General features: G+C 43.8%; 1 protein-coding gene across 1 annotated transcript; it reads left to right on the top strand.

Annotated features, from left to right (window-relative positions):
* Positions 1–162: 162 nt before the first annotated feature.
* On the top strand, positions 163–13,117 carry LOC104516213 (pikachurin-like; the record flags this gene model as incomplete). Its single annotated transcript, XM_010160475.1, has 7 exons — positions 163–279; positions 2,852–3,032; positions 7,533–7,611; positions 8,490–8,630; positions 11,176–11,262; positions 12,338–12,441; positions 12,963–13,117. Coding segments are annotated over 7 exons (864 nt in total), but the record flags the coding sequence as incomplete, so codon positions are not given.
* Positions 13,118–14,513: the final 1,396 nt, after the last annotated feature.

Below are 14,513 nucleotides of genomic sequence, written 5' to 3'. Positions count from 1 at the left end.
AAACCATTCTGTGATTCTTTAAAGAACTGTACAAATAAATACAATTAACAGAAAAAAAGAGGCATTAAACTGTAACATTTAATGTAAGTAATATAAGTAATCTGAAGGTACAAGGATGGTTCAAACTATTCTAATAAAATGTTATTCCTATGTTTCTTGCAGGGGGCTTTCACACAGATTAAGTGCAGCTCTGAAATATTTATTGGTGGAGTCCCTAGTTATGATGCTGTGAAGAAGAACTCTGGCGTCCTTGGGCCCTTCAGTGGGAGCATCCAGAAGGTATGTCCTCAGAGTAACACATTGGAGGCATTTATTTCCATCTCATCCAGTGCTCACTTTATGTCAAAACTGGTCTTATACCTCTGGCAGTATTCAAAATAATCCAAGATTTCACCTCAGGAGCCTACCACAAAGTGCTTAAACTGGTATTTCGCAGTGAAAAGTCATTCTGACTTTAACAGGTAGTAAATATTATCATAATTGCTGTACTGTACTGATAATTGAGTAGAAGTCATATGGGATCAAGTTCAGAATGATGCATAAAGCTATATCAAGATTAGAGCCCTCAGAGTGCCCTTCAGCATCATATATAAATAAATGAACAAAAGAAATGCCCCGACACTTCAAGGTATTCACAGCGAGGCAGCTAAATGTCTGATATGACCAATACAGTAATGAGAGAAAAAAAAGCTGCAAATTACAGTGGATCACTGTCCAGCTAGCGTGTTCTTTTACCACACAGGAGCTGTGCACATCACTGCCTTCCCCTCTTACAGTTTTATATGGGGCACATGAACAGAGAACATCTTTTTCCTTGTTGGAGATTTTACAGATGACATTCTAGTGGGGTCAGCTGTGCATGAGTGCAATTATCTTGTGGAGAATTAATATGAAAATTCATGCTAAGTCCTAATAAGTAACCAAAGTTCAAACTGAATGAAGATTTGCTTTCCCTAGATCAGGCATACTTAAAATTATTGGCATAAAGCAGAAAGTTTGACCCTGAATCCTCAGAGTTTTAAATGAGTGGATTTTTGCATCAGATTTAATTAACAAATTAAGAACACACAAATAAACACCCCCCCCAAATAAAAACACCAAAAATAAACATACAAAAAAAACCCCAACCCCTAATAGTGCACCTCAGAGCAATTGATCAATAGCAGAAAGGAAATCACAATTCCGTGTAAATGGTTTCAGCACTTGGTCCAACATTTTTCACTATCTTTGTCAGCTGCCTAGCTGAAAACACGAAGTTTAAGAAAAGCGGGGTAGTGTGTGATAGTGATGGGAGCAAGTCAGTCACACAAATATCTTTGGGAAGGTGACTTGACTAAATACAGGACATTTTGGAGAGCAGGATAGGGAGCCTAGGAACAATGAACATATGTCACACAAGGTATGGGGTTGTACCCTAGAGTGCAGAGGCACTGATAAAGATTGGGAAATTCTGAGTGCGAGCTCTTAATTCTGTGGTGTAGGTAAGAAGGTGGATTTGCCTTCTCAGAGGCCTGAATGGGAAATTAAGGAAGAGTATTGCCTGCCTTTTGGGCACTGGGAGACTGTTGACTACTGTGTTCACACATAGTAGGATTTTGGAGAATTGTATAGAAATAAAGCTACAAACATCACCAAGTACTGGAAAACATGCCATGTACAGAAAGACCTAAGATCTCAATCGATCCAATTTACTCAGATATGGTTAAGAAGTGACTTTATTGTGGTCTGCTAGTTCCTATGTGAGGGTGAGATTTCTTTGAGTACGTGGCTCTGAAATGATGCAGAGAAAGGCCAATGAGAAACAATGGCTGGAAGCAGAATATAAGTTTAAGCCCAGAAATAAGAGACATATTTTTAAGAGTGAGGGCTTGTTAACTGCTTGGCACAAGGTAGCTAGAAGTTAGAAAGAAGCTGCAAAGGTAGTGAATTCACTGCTGGTTCATCTTCATGACAGGACTGGGTGTTTTTCTGCTGCTGAGCTTGTTTAATGCTGATTCAGGCAGAATATATATGATTGATGCAAATCTGTCCCTGCAATAGACCATCCCCTAAGGTGCATTGTCTGAGTTATACAGGAGCCAGAGTAACTCTTGCCATTCTCACTTCTGGCCTTAAAAATGTATTTGTTTGTGAAAACGTACTTACATTGATGTAGCTGAGATGGGAAAACATACCTACATATAATGTCTCTGCCAAGATAACAGCTGAGATTATACAAATGCTGGCTTGTGTCGGAGAACACAGTGCTGACATATTGGAAAAATCCCAACATTTAAGAATGCTCTTTGGTTTATATACAAACAGTTTTGTGAAGTCATTAATTATGTTTTTCATTCATTCTTAACTCTGGCTTCTCTCAGGAAAAATTAGGTACTAGAAAGCAATAGGAAATGTGAAAAACAAGCTGTTCTGCTTAGTATTTCTGTTGTCAACACTCATCTCCTGGGGGGTTTCCTGAGCTCAGAAATGCTTTTCCTCAGCAGCGCTCATCTGATTTCACAGTCCTAGCTCATGGCTCCCCTATGAAGCATTGTGTTGCTCTTCAGACGAGAATGGTAAATCCAACACAGCTTCACCCCGTATGGGGGTTGCCCAAGTCTGTGTCCCAAAATACCAAATAAATTCATCTCTAGCAGGTCAGGGTGAGCAATGGAATGAGTTGGACCTCTACGACTGGAAAACACTCATCAGAAGATTCAGGTTTTTTGGGTTTGTTTTGACGCTTACCTTTGCCTGAAGTCTTCCAGAGAAGTCTTCTTACTAGCATTACAATACTGAAAATTTGGAAGGTTTTAGCCTGAATTTTTCCTCCCTTTATTTATTTTTCTTTTTATTTTTTTTTAACTCATAGATTATCTTGAATGACTGGACAATCGATGTGAAACATGATTTCACTTTCGGAGTCAACCTAGTGAACGCTGCCCACCCCTGCGTGAGCTCACCCTGTGCAAATGGAGGCACCTGTGTTCCCAAGAAGGACAGCTACGAATGTGACTGTCCTCTGGGCTTCGATGGGCAACACTGCCAAAAAGGTAACGATGGCAGTATTTTGATCCAGAGTTAATCGCAAAAATAAGAGAGATCTAGCACCTACAAGTGCTGTTGCACATATCCCTTGAAACAGAAACCAGAGCTCCCTTTGCATCCTTGCACATCCCACATACCCAGGGAAGAATTAATTTTTTTATTTAGGAATATCACCACCATTACCCCAGCACAGAGCTATGATCCATAGATAGCAGCCTGGTATCTGGTTGCTCATGGTGGCCAACACTGAACACTTCTTACACCTCCCTAATTATGCAGTGCTATATTCCTGCCAACGATCCAGTCAGTGATCGTGTTACATCCTGAGCATGAGGGTTGATAACCCTTGTAATTTATCCTCTCTGATGCTGACAACAAACACTGTTCTCATATACAGAAAGGTCTAATCCTCTTTTAGATGCTGATTTCTCTGATGGTAATTTGACTGTCTGCACAAAGACTGCCTTGGTACATTAATGTAGACACCAAGGAGGAAAACCTGCCCATATGTATATTATTCTTCTTTCCTAAAAGCCACTGTAATAGCTCAAACCTTAGATTCAGGTACATCTTCAGGTTGCATGGTGTTAAAAAAAAAAAAAAAAAAAGAAAAGGCTCTTTGTGTTACTCCACTAGATGGAGATGTTTCCCTTCTGCCAGGCTTGATCTGAAAAGAATCCTAAGGGACGGTTTTGTAATGTGTCAGCCAACTCAGTTCAAAAGAGTTGGCTGACATTATTGTCTTCACTCACTCCTTCATTTCTCAGAGTTACAAACTTCAAAGTTAAAAGTAGTGGTTTTGGTTAAGTCGTGATGAATAGGTTGGCCTTTTCTTCCAAAAGAGACAGTATCTTAGAACAATAACATTTATTAAAATACGATTTAAGAAACCCCTTTGCTTACGTTGCTGTGGTCTAACTAATAGCTGGAGCAACGTCATTTATCCCAGTTCCTTTGTGGGGAGGAGGGAGAATTGCGAATTTGGCTTTTTAGGCATGTGCAGGGTGCTAAGCTCTTGACTTCAAGACGGTATCTGCAGCAGTATTGAGGTCTCCAGGAGGAGTGAAGGCAAGTGAATGCATTGCAGCTTGGGTGTGTGCCTGCCTGCCTCTGCAATGGGCTCTTGCGCGTTGGTTGGGCCACAGCTCCTCACCACTCAGCTGGTTCTGACCCATGCTCAGCCCCAAGAGCAGTGTCACTGCACTGGCCCCATGGCACCGGCAGTGCTGCCGTTCGGCCAGCGTGCCACCCTCTTGTCCCTGTCATAGCCTGATGGGCATCCAGGCTTCAGAGACAGTCTGAAGCACCTTGTGCCTTTGCCTTGGGCTGGATCCTGGGTGTTGCTTCCTATGTGAATCCAGCCTTAATTCATTTTTAAGAGTGTCCAAAATCACAAGTCACCTGTCTTCTGTTCCTGCTGCCTGCGGTTGCTGTTTAGGTGCCTCTCAACAGCCCTGCACTTGTGCAGCCTCAGCGGCCACCAAAAATCCAACGTTTTGCTGACAGATGTCCTTCCTGAACCTCAGTTAAAGACAGCCTTGTTGAATCTGGAGCAGATTTCTCAAAATAACCCTTACCTGTGCCTCTTCGGTAGGCTGTCGACATAGCTAAGGCAGGATGCATGCGTGTGTCCGCTCCTGCTTCAGAAGAGGGTTTTGGTCAGCGCACTCAGAGTATGTGACAGGCTGAAGGTGCAGTCTCCACCCTGCTTGTTGGTGGGTTGCTGTACCCCCATGCCCTGAAAAAACACAGTGCTTGTGAGGGACTGCGCCTCATTCTCCAAAATTACACATGCCACTTCTAAAACTCAACCTAAGTGATGCTGGTATGAGGTATATGAGATATTGATTCCTATCACAGATTCACAGATTCACAGATAGTAGGGGTTGGAAGGGACCTCTATCGTAATGTATTGTCTGAGGATTCAGTAGAGTTTCTGCTGGCATTGCTGGGTTTTATAACTTCTGTTCAAGCTCTGTGGAGTGTTATATTTGTTTTTATACTTAATTGTAAGATGGAGTAGTACACTGAACCGTTGCTTTCCCCTGGTTAGAGCTTATCCCCACATAAACCACGGTGAGTGGGATTTGAAAACTAGGATGAGCTGAGAGGTTTTGTGCTGGTCCTACAAGTCTGCACCTTTGTGTTTTGAGCAGGCAAGTATAAATACGTGGGCAGAACACTAATAGAAGAGTGCTAACTTCATAGGGGGTTATAATTGCCTACGCAGAAGGGAAATGGGGATCACACATTTGCAGAAAGGTGGGTATGAAACTGGAGAGTCATTGGAAGGGAGACTTATGCTATGGAAAAATAAAACCAAAATGTTCTTGTTTTGTTTTGTGCTGACTCACTGAAGAGTGTGGAAGTTACTGCCTAAACAGTAAGTACTGCAAATGATGTGAAAACTGCTCTGTCATTGTGCATCTCTGTCTGCTCTAGCAAGCTGGATGCTGGATCTCCATGAAGTCTGGCAAGCTTCTGTCAATAAGGAAAAATATTTTCTGGGGTTATATAATACTTCCTTAACCCTTGTCCTGTTGGTATTTTGAAGTGCATCCAGAGTACCTGCCGAGTGCAGGGCGGTGGCTGTGGAGCTGGTCCCTGTATTTGCAAAGCAGTGGGGCCAGGCAGCTGGCTGAGTGCTTTCCAGGGGTGGGTGCTACTTCAGGCTGCCCTGCAGCTCGGACCTCACTGCTGCTTGTCCTGAGAGCTTTGGTGCCTCTTTACCAAATTGTGATGAGCAGAGAGTGACTGTGTATAGTCCTGAATCTCCTTACTGATCCTGTTGATAAGAACCTTCATTCATTGAGGACATTGCTAAAATTTATTTAGTTTTCTGGGGACAAATTCAGTGCAGCAAGGGCAGAGCATACAAAAAAGCAAGATAAATACCCATCAAACTCTGTAGAGGAAGTCAGAGAGCCAGAGCAAGGTCACAGGCACCTTCCCCTGCCAAAGGCTCTAGGGCTGGTATGGGATGTGACGGGGATAAAAGGGGTCCTTGTACATTTTGCTGCCATCCACCATGGTCAGAGACTGTCCAGTGCAGAAAGCGTCAGATACAGAATGTCTGGCCGAGTGTAACACATCTTTTGCAATCTTCACTGATGCTGGCAGGCTGCAGGCTGTGGACCACCTGTGGTGGTTTCTTTAGGCACATTGAGCAGCTTTCCTGATTTCAGTATGGATGAAAACAGGCGTTTGTCACTATCTAAAATTCTCAGTCTTGGCACTTAAAGCTGAATTTCATATTGCTGTTTTTGGCTGCTAGACTACAACAATTGTTGCATATCTGTGTTACAGTGAGCTCTTACAGCCCAGCCAGCCTCTGTATTGCACAAAGCAAGCAAGCGTCCATGCCCTGAAAAGCTTGAAATTTATATAGATGGGATTAGCTGTGGGTTGAAGGGATTAGTTGTCAGGAAGGAAATAGGATGAAGGCAGCTATTTTAAGGAATTTATAAAACTGGCTTATATTAATGAAGCAGTCACTTAGGAGAGATCAGCAGCATAACTGTAGGATTTCACTCAAAAGAAAATCTGTTCAGGCCAGTGCTCATAGCCTAGTGAAGGCTGTGTGTCAGGGACGTTCAGTGATTTATATCATCCATCTAAAGTTGTTCTGCTGAAGTTTTCTCCGTGGGCAGCTGTATGCCCACAGGTCTGTTTGCAGTCCATGCTGTCGTCCCAGCAGCTGTACACCACAGCTGTACCACGAGCTGTCCCTAGAGAAATGGGAGGTGATGTGTGTGGGACTCTGGTGAGCTCTGAGCAAAACAACCTCCAAGGCAGCACTGCAGCTTGTCGAATGCATGTGCCAAGAGTCTTTGCAGCCTCTGTCACACAGCCTCCATTGCTTTCAATAGGCCTGAAGTTATTAGGGGCACCCTGTATGTCCTCCCCAGAGTTAGTCTTCCCCCTCACTGCTCCCCAGGGGTAAACCCTCTGTGGCAGGAGGTGCTCTGTGCCGAAGCACATACATGGAAGAAGAAATGGGGAGATCACAGGTTGCCTGTTCTGGCCCTTGGCCTTGCTTTGCAGGATTGAGAGGTCCCAGCACGTGGTCTGCACATGGTGCTCCATTAGGAGCCAGAGGGAAGTTTCTTAGACTAAGAACAAAGGGCAGTTAACGCAGAAGCTTTGTCAAGAGGGTGGCTTGAACCACACAGAAAATCAAGGAGTGGGGAAACAGGGATAAAAATAACCTTTGCAATGTTTTCCCAATACTTCATATTTTCCTGTGCTGACATTTATGGTGGAGCAATACACTAGGCTGATGACAATGAAGGCTGTAAGTAGAGGGACTCTCAGCTCTTTAAACTGCCCCAACTACTGCCCTTACATTTAGGTACAAACTGGCTCTTAGTTCAGCTCAGTTTTGTGCCACAGGAAGGTACCTGCCAGGGTGGGAATAAATCAATGAAATAGTCTTGGTTTTGGGCTTTTTTTTCATCTATGTCTGCTAACTGACACTCATCTTTGGTTTTTTATTTACTTTTCAGCCATTACAGAAGCAATTGAAATCCCACAATTTATCGGTCGCAGTTACCTCACATATGATAATCCAGATATTCTGAAAAGGTAACATACCTCCTGTGAACATAAATCATCATGCTTTTTGTTTGCCATTATAACACTGGGAGCCTCATGTGGGAGGATGTTGTGCATTTCAGCATTCTAAGCTGTATTTACCATATTTCTAAATTTCAGAAAAAAAACCAAACAAAACAAACAACACATTCTCTGTGCATATGCTTATGGCCCAATTTCTTAGAATATCTGACAATCTTGCAACCTTCAGAGAAATGGCATGTACAGTGTCCACCTGACATGGAGACAGAGTAGTGTGCGCTTTCTGGGAACAAAGAACAGACATACAGAGTTTGTATCTCCAAAGAGACTAAGGATTTTAACTCCTTATATATCCTAATAATTAGGTCCTCAAAATTCTTTTTGGCTGCTCTGTAAGAAGACGTCCAAATTCCAGCAAATTTTGGGTTGTTCCAACAAATTCCTCTATCTGCCTGTATTTCAGTCACTGGCTTTGCAAGTGTCCTCGCCTGTACTCCTGACCTACCATGACTTTCTGATTTGCCTTTATTATGCTTCCTCCACTGGCCTCCAAGGGTACCAATGTACTGGACTTTCTCAAAATTTGCTTTTTGGACTGAATTTCACACTAGGCTTGGGGAGAAAAAAATTTCCTCTTATTTGTGTAGAGTAACCCAGTGGCTATTGCGTTTGGGATTCTGGAGGGACAAGTTCAATACCCCCACTCCAAAATGGTGGAAATGGGATGTGAACCAGAGTCTCTCACACATCAGCATGTAAGTGAGTTGCAAGACAGTAACCAGCAAGACCAGCAGAGAAGAAATTCTACATAATCTTGCAGGTTTGTTGGAAAGAAGACTATCCCAGTTCCGTATTTTACTATTATTTCCATCTTCTCCATTACACAGGGTGTCAGGATCAAGAACGAATGTGTTCATGAGGTTTAAAACTGCGATGAAGGATGGTCTTTTGATGTGGAGGGGAGACAGTCCCATGAGACCTAACAGTGATTTCATTTCTCTAGGCCTTCAAGAAGGAGCATTAATATTCTTTTTTCCCTTATTTGTGTGGCAGGCAGTACGCTCAGCTAGTGTGTGACAATGACATCCCCAAGGTTTTGTTCAGTGATGGGTCCCATTGTTCTCTGGGCAAGGACGTGAGCTGAAGTGGTAATGTGCTGCAAGCTGTTCGTCATTCCCACCTTCTCCTTCCCTCCTAGTTCTTAAAACATGGGATGCTTAGCGTATTTATCTAAAAGTCACCCTATGAAGGTAGAAGTGCTGTCAGTAGCTCCCCCCATGCCTCTTCCTAACTTGGTGTTGGGTTTGCAGGGGGAGCAGGGTTTAAGGAAAAACCCTACTGACGCCCATGCTCACTGCTGACTCGCTCTTCATCCGGCACCAGAGAGTGTGTGTGGGAGCAGGACTCCCACCTTCTCAAAACCACAGATGTCCAACCCTGTGACACAAACCCAGCTGGCACCAGGCATTGCTACTGCCCACATTCACAGTACCACTTTTTTAAGGAACAAAGAATATTAGAGTCAAAACCCTGAAACTGGGGAGTGTTGGGAAATGGCTGAACTCACGTTCTCTCTCTCTCTCCAGACTCTCTTTCTCTCTTGCAGACAATTAGGCAGACTCCGTGCAACTTTTTGCATGGTTCTTTTTTGAACTCCTGCCTTTTGAAAGCCCTGTCTTTCCTCGTGATATGCCTTTATGTTGTGTAAGACAAAGATTGAAACAGCAAACCACAAATGCCAACATTATTGTGGACTGTTGTGAGACACTGCTGATTAAATGACAAAGATTCTGTTAATCATTTAAGCTAATTCGAAGCTAGCTTTTACCTGGCGGTTGTTTGCATAGGAAAAGTTGCATATTTCTACTTAAATTAATTTCTTTTGGTTTTTTTTTAAAATGTGATTTTCTGTGATTAACTTTTCAAGGGCTATTGGCTTCCTTGCTGACTCCGCAGAAATGCTGCATTTTGTAAATCTCTTTGGGAAAACCCATCTTTCCAAGATGCTGGGTAGTAAATGTCTTGTCTATGCTGTCTGTTTTCTAGGCATAATACATTTTTATTAGGGTTGTTGCTGTCCCCAAAAGACAAAGATTCACAAAGTTTCTAGACTGAAGCAACTAAATTTTACTGAGATATCTATACCTTCCACACACATTTAGGGAGGTGTAAAATTAAAAGATCTCAAAAATTCTCATAAACATTCACTGCATACTGAAAGGAAGCACTGAAGAAGATTCTGAAAGAACAAATGCAGAACAAAAAAGTATCATCTTCCTTCAAAAGAAGTGATCCTCATGCTACTTTTGCACCTTTTGACAGGTGAGGTCAGGAGAATATCCAGAGCTGTGAATTACTCTGAAGTATTTTCCTGCAGCCGAGAGTTAGATATTTGTGTTCTGGTCCAGTTTGAAATTCAAAACACACCTTTTCTTTCCCATTACCTATGGCCTAGCAGAGTAGATAAGCTGTGCAGTGTAGCTGCCATTGTAAATCCTTTCTGTTGTTCCCTGATTGTGTAGAAGGTGATATCACTGTTGTAGGGGATCACTATTCATTAGGGCTATGAATCTCACTTTTGTAACCAAAGGTGTAACACTTAGATACAGTCCTGAACACCCAAATCCTCTGTAGCTCTCAGCCTAGACTACTGTCAGCATCCTGGGTAAAAGGAGACTCGCTTAAGGACAACCATTTTGCTCTGGGTGGCTGACAATGTGCTGTTTTCAAGTACCTAACCCTGGCCATGAACTTAATACCCAGTTTGGTCTTTTCTGAAGAGATAATGATGTTGGCTTTGAAGTCTCAAACTCGGTACAGGCAGAAGGCCAGCAGCGGCAGCTCAGGCTACTCCACTCTGCTTATTTAGGCAGCCGGGCACCCAAGAGCTCACTGTGTTGTAGCATCTACTTCCCCTTTGGGAAAGCTGGCCCAAGTTTCTGAGACCCAGAAAGTAGGGTGCCTGAAGTGTAAACATGATGGGGACATTATATCTGCTAAGTAATTTTAGCAGCAGCAAACAAAGAAATAATCTGAGCTACAACTGAAGCAGGGAGCTTCACGATTATCTCTGTGTTTATTTATTAGGCTTCATCCTGTCTAACATCACAGGTCTCAACCTTCCCTATAGTTTAGATGATTTGTAGTTCTGTTATAGGTCACATATTTAATTACACTTGTAGTAATTTATTTATTAATCATGTTTCCACTGCTCTCTCCCGTTAGGCCAAAGGTCTGTAGGCCACTGACCTTCATAATCTCCTCTTTTGGGGAGGAACTGCCACACAGAAGCCCCTTCCTTCCTCCCATGGGGTTGTGGTGATGGTACCCACTCTGACCTGGGCAAGAGGAAGTTTTGTCTGTTCCTCCGTGAACCTGACTTTGCACAATAAGTGCATCACTGCTGGGCTTCCAATGGACTCTGCCAGTCCCTCCAAAGTCTGGGAAGTAAGGGTTGCGCTTGGGGCTGCACAGGTGAATGGGGCACAGAGTAAGGACATCTGAGGAATTTGGCAGGCAGGCAGTCTCTGCAAGGGAGGCAATAACTTTTTGGGTTTTTTCTCCCCCCAATTGTAGCTACAATCTGGGGAGTGGCATTGCTTCCATCATGGTGAATGGATCTTTCAGCGACGGCCGGTGGCACAGAGTCAAGGCTGTTCGGTAAGTGGCCATGCTTCATCTGGGAGGCATTTTGGAGCCACCCTGCCACTAAGAGTGCTGGCTGGTATGTCTGGATGCTGGTCGGGTGTGAATCACTGTGGCTCCATGTGCTCACGTCAGTTAGGAGTTGAACTGTTAGCAACTTGGCAGTTTCAGGACAATGTACACAAAGATTATTGTATTAGAAGCGACAGTGCCAACTCTGAAACTCAGCACAGCTCAAGGCAGGCTGCCAAAGTCACACAGGGCTATTCTGGGGCTGTGATAGACATTCTCTTAAACCCATACCATTTGGGTTAAGAATATTTTTCTTTAGTGTCTGCATTTTGAAATTCCCTAGTGAGCATTTTGCGGGCTGGCACAAGGACTGGAGCACGGACAGAGTATGCCTACTTCTTCTATTTGGAGGAGTTGTAGACATCTTGCCGTGTATATATAACTCATATTTATAACTCATTACCTCATGGGAGGCAAGTGTGCCCAGCAGGAAAAGCATGCATCACTCTCTTCATGGGATATCAGTTCCCTGGAAATTGCAGGGTAACATTAACACAACTTACCATCAAATTCAGTTAGGAGCCCATCAAGTAGCGCTTCTGTCATTGCAGTTATTGACCATATGTAAAATGGAAGTGTCCTAAAAGCTCTAGTCAGAACCAAAAATGCTTATGTTTTACCCTATCTTGCCTGTTTCTTCCCTTCTGTTGAAGCTTCTGCTTTTTAGTTTCGTTACATCTGATTTGTAACAGCCCATCAGAACCTATCCATCCTCCCCTCGCCCTCAGCTGAGCACTTCTTTCCCAGTTTTTTATCCTCTGCAGAGGTGTCTCACATGCCTTGCACATCTTTTGTCATCTCAATCCCTGGGAAAAAAACAACAACACATGAAGGGTCTGGATTGCCGTGGCACACTGCTCTCTGTGAGGCTACCCAGCATATGGGTCCTAAACCTTCTCTGCGAGCCCTGCCGAGCACTGAGTCATTTTGTTCTCCTGGCAAGCGGAAGATGCTGCTCCTCCTCCTCCTGTCTGGCTGTAGGCTGGATGCATGAGGGCTGCTTGTTTTTTCCTTTCAGGGATGGACAGTCTGGCAAAGTAACTGTGGATGACTACGGTGCCAGGACTAGTAAATCCCCTGGGAAGATGAGGCAGTTAAACATCAATGGAGATCTCTATGTAGGTGAGTGCTCACCATTCGTGCTCACAACCTCAGTGTATTTTCGTGATGCATGGCAGGGGCATCCCAGTTCTGTCCATCTCAAGGTGAAGGCTTCACATGGCAGCCTCTGGTCTTCTACAGCATGGTTTTTGTGAGAAAGCCCCTCTGGGTGGGATCGGGGACTGACGTGAGAAGGGAACTTCACCGTGGGGTGCACAGTGGGTTCCCCAGCAGGTACATAGAGAAAAAGTGAGTGCCAGCTGTAAACTCTACACCTTGGTGGGAATCTGGGCACAAGCTCTTGACTCTTACTGATGCTACAATTTCTGCAATAAATTATTATCTGAGTTTATTATCACCTGCTTATCCTCCCTGTTCTTTCAAGTGCTTAGAAGCTGTATTTAAAAAAAAACCCACAGAACAACTTACAAATTAAAATTCACTTGAAGTGCACTAGGAAGGCTGATGGCATTGCTGGGTGTGCAGTCAGCCAAGCAGGAGTAGTGCCAGGGACGAATTTCTCATTGCTGCCTTTCCCCCAGGTGGCATGAAGGAAATAGCCCTGCAGACGAACAGGCAGTACCTGCGGGGCCTGGTGGGGTGCATCTCCCACCTCACCCTTTCAACCGACTACCACATCTCACTGGTGGAGGACGCTGCCGACGGGAAGAACATCAACACATGTGGGACCAAGTGACAGGATTTTTTTCGAGGACCCGTCGTGTGCTTGTGTGTGTGGCTGAGCACGAGCTGGCTGCCACAGCTTCCACGGTTGGCCCGCATCTGCCGTCTGGGAGGGTGACAGAGCCAAAGGGAAACCCTGAAAAAAACCTTTTTCACCTCTCCTTTCCTCTGCTGATGAAACCAAACTGAGTACTTTGTGTAGGAACTGTTCCCCCTACCCGTTAAGTGTTTAGTGAGTGCTAAAGGTTGTGCATCGGCACAAGTGGCAGAGAAATGTGCGATTTTACGAGTAGCTCAATGACTGTGTTGTGGTCCATAGGTTGTCTTTTGTAATATCAGAGAGAGCAGTCCTGAAACACCTGCATTCATCCCACCCTGCAGTAGCACAGTGACTGTGTTGTTCAACAAATACACCATCAGGCAGTGTATCTTTGCATTGTACGTGTGTGCTGGAACAAGCCGTTCTCCTTACCTCTCTCTGATCTGGGTAAATTATGTTTCATCCCATGTAAATAACAGCTACAGTGACTGGTTTCAAGATACTGTTGTTTGTTGAGGAGGAAGGTTCTTAAAGTCTACTTTTTTATTACGAGCAACCAAATCAATGAACCACTTTTGTAGATGTAATTTTATACTTGCGTATTTTTTATAGCAGCAGCAGACCTGCTTACATGGTATAACTTTTTAACATTTAGGTGTACCATACAATTAGCTCTTTGCACACTTTCCTAAAAATAGCAAAGTGACCTGTGGTTTAATTTTGTTATACGAAGGCTTAATGTCTGTATTTTACAGTTCTGATGGGGATATTTGTGACTTATGACCAGTTTTGAAACTGACTCTTTTTGGTTTGTAAATTTTGACAGTTTAAAATTGTACATTCTGAAGCTTTCCTGGCTTAAACAGATTAAAAGATTAGGAAAAACAGAGCAAATGCTTGCTACTGTGTTATTGTAAATTGGCTCCTTTTTTTCTGAAAAATTAGAAAAGAGATGTGCAAGAGACCATGGTGGGTCACCGTTCTCTTAAAATAAAATGTTTTCTAGGCACTGGACCAACACTTATGCAACCCTGATTGCCAAAGTAATTCAAGGAGGCGAACAGAGTGCTGTCGAGACACTAAGGAAATGGTCCAGCATTTCATATTTTGGAGATTTTTCTTCCTTAACTCTTTGTTCCAAGTGGATCCGTGAGCCATTAGGGGGAGAAGAGGGAGACCCACCATGCAGTGGGGCACTCCACGGCTCTCCACATGCCGGCAGCAGAAGCACAAACCTCCTGAGTGACGCAGGCTCCTCTGCCTAGAGTTAAAAGGACCTGATGTGGCAAGATCAATGGACATCAGGAAGTTTCTGCTGGATCTTTACTGTGCTCAGGGTGCTCCCAGCTCCCTGGGAGCCATACTCCTG

The sequence above is a fragment of the Eurypyga helias genome, unplaced genomic scaffold, assembly GCF_000690775.1.
Source record: "Eurypyga helias isolate BGI_N326 unplaced genomic scaffold, ASM69077v1 scaffold39291, whole genome shotgun sequence".
NCBI lineage: Eukaryota > Metazoa > Chordata > Aves > Eurypygiformes > Eurypygidae > Eurypyga > Eurypyga helias.
Note: the sequence above shows the minus strand (reverse complement) of the source record. Positions and strands in the feature narration are given on the sequence as shown.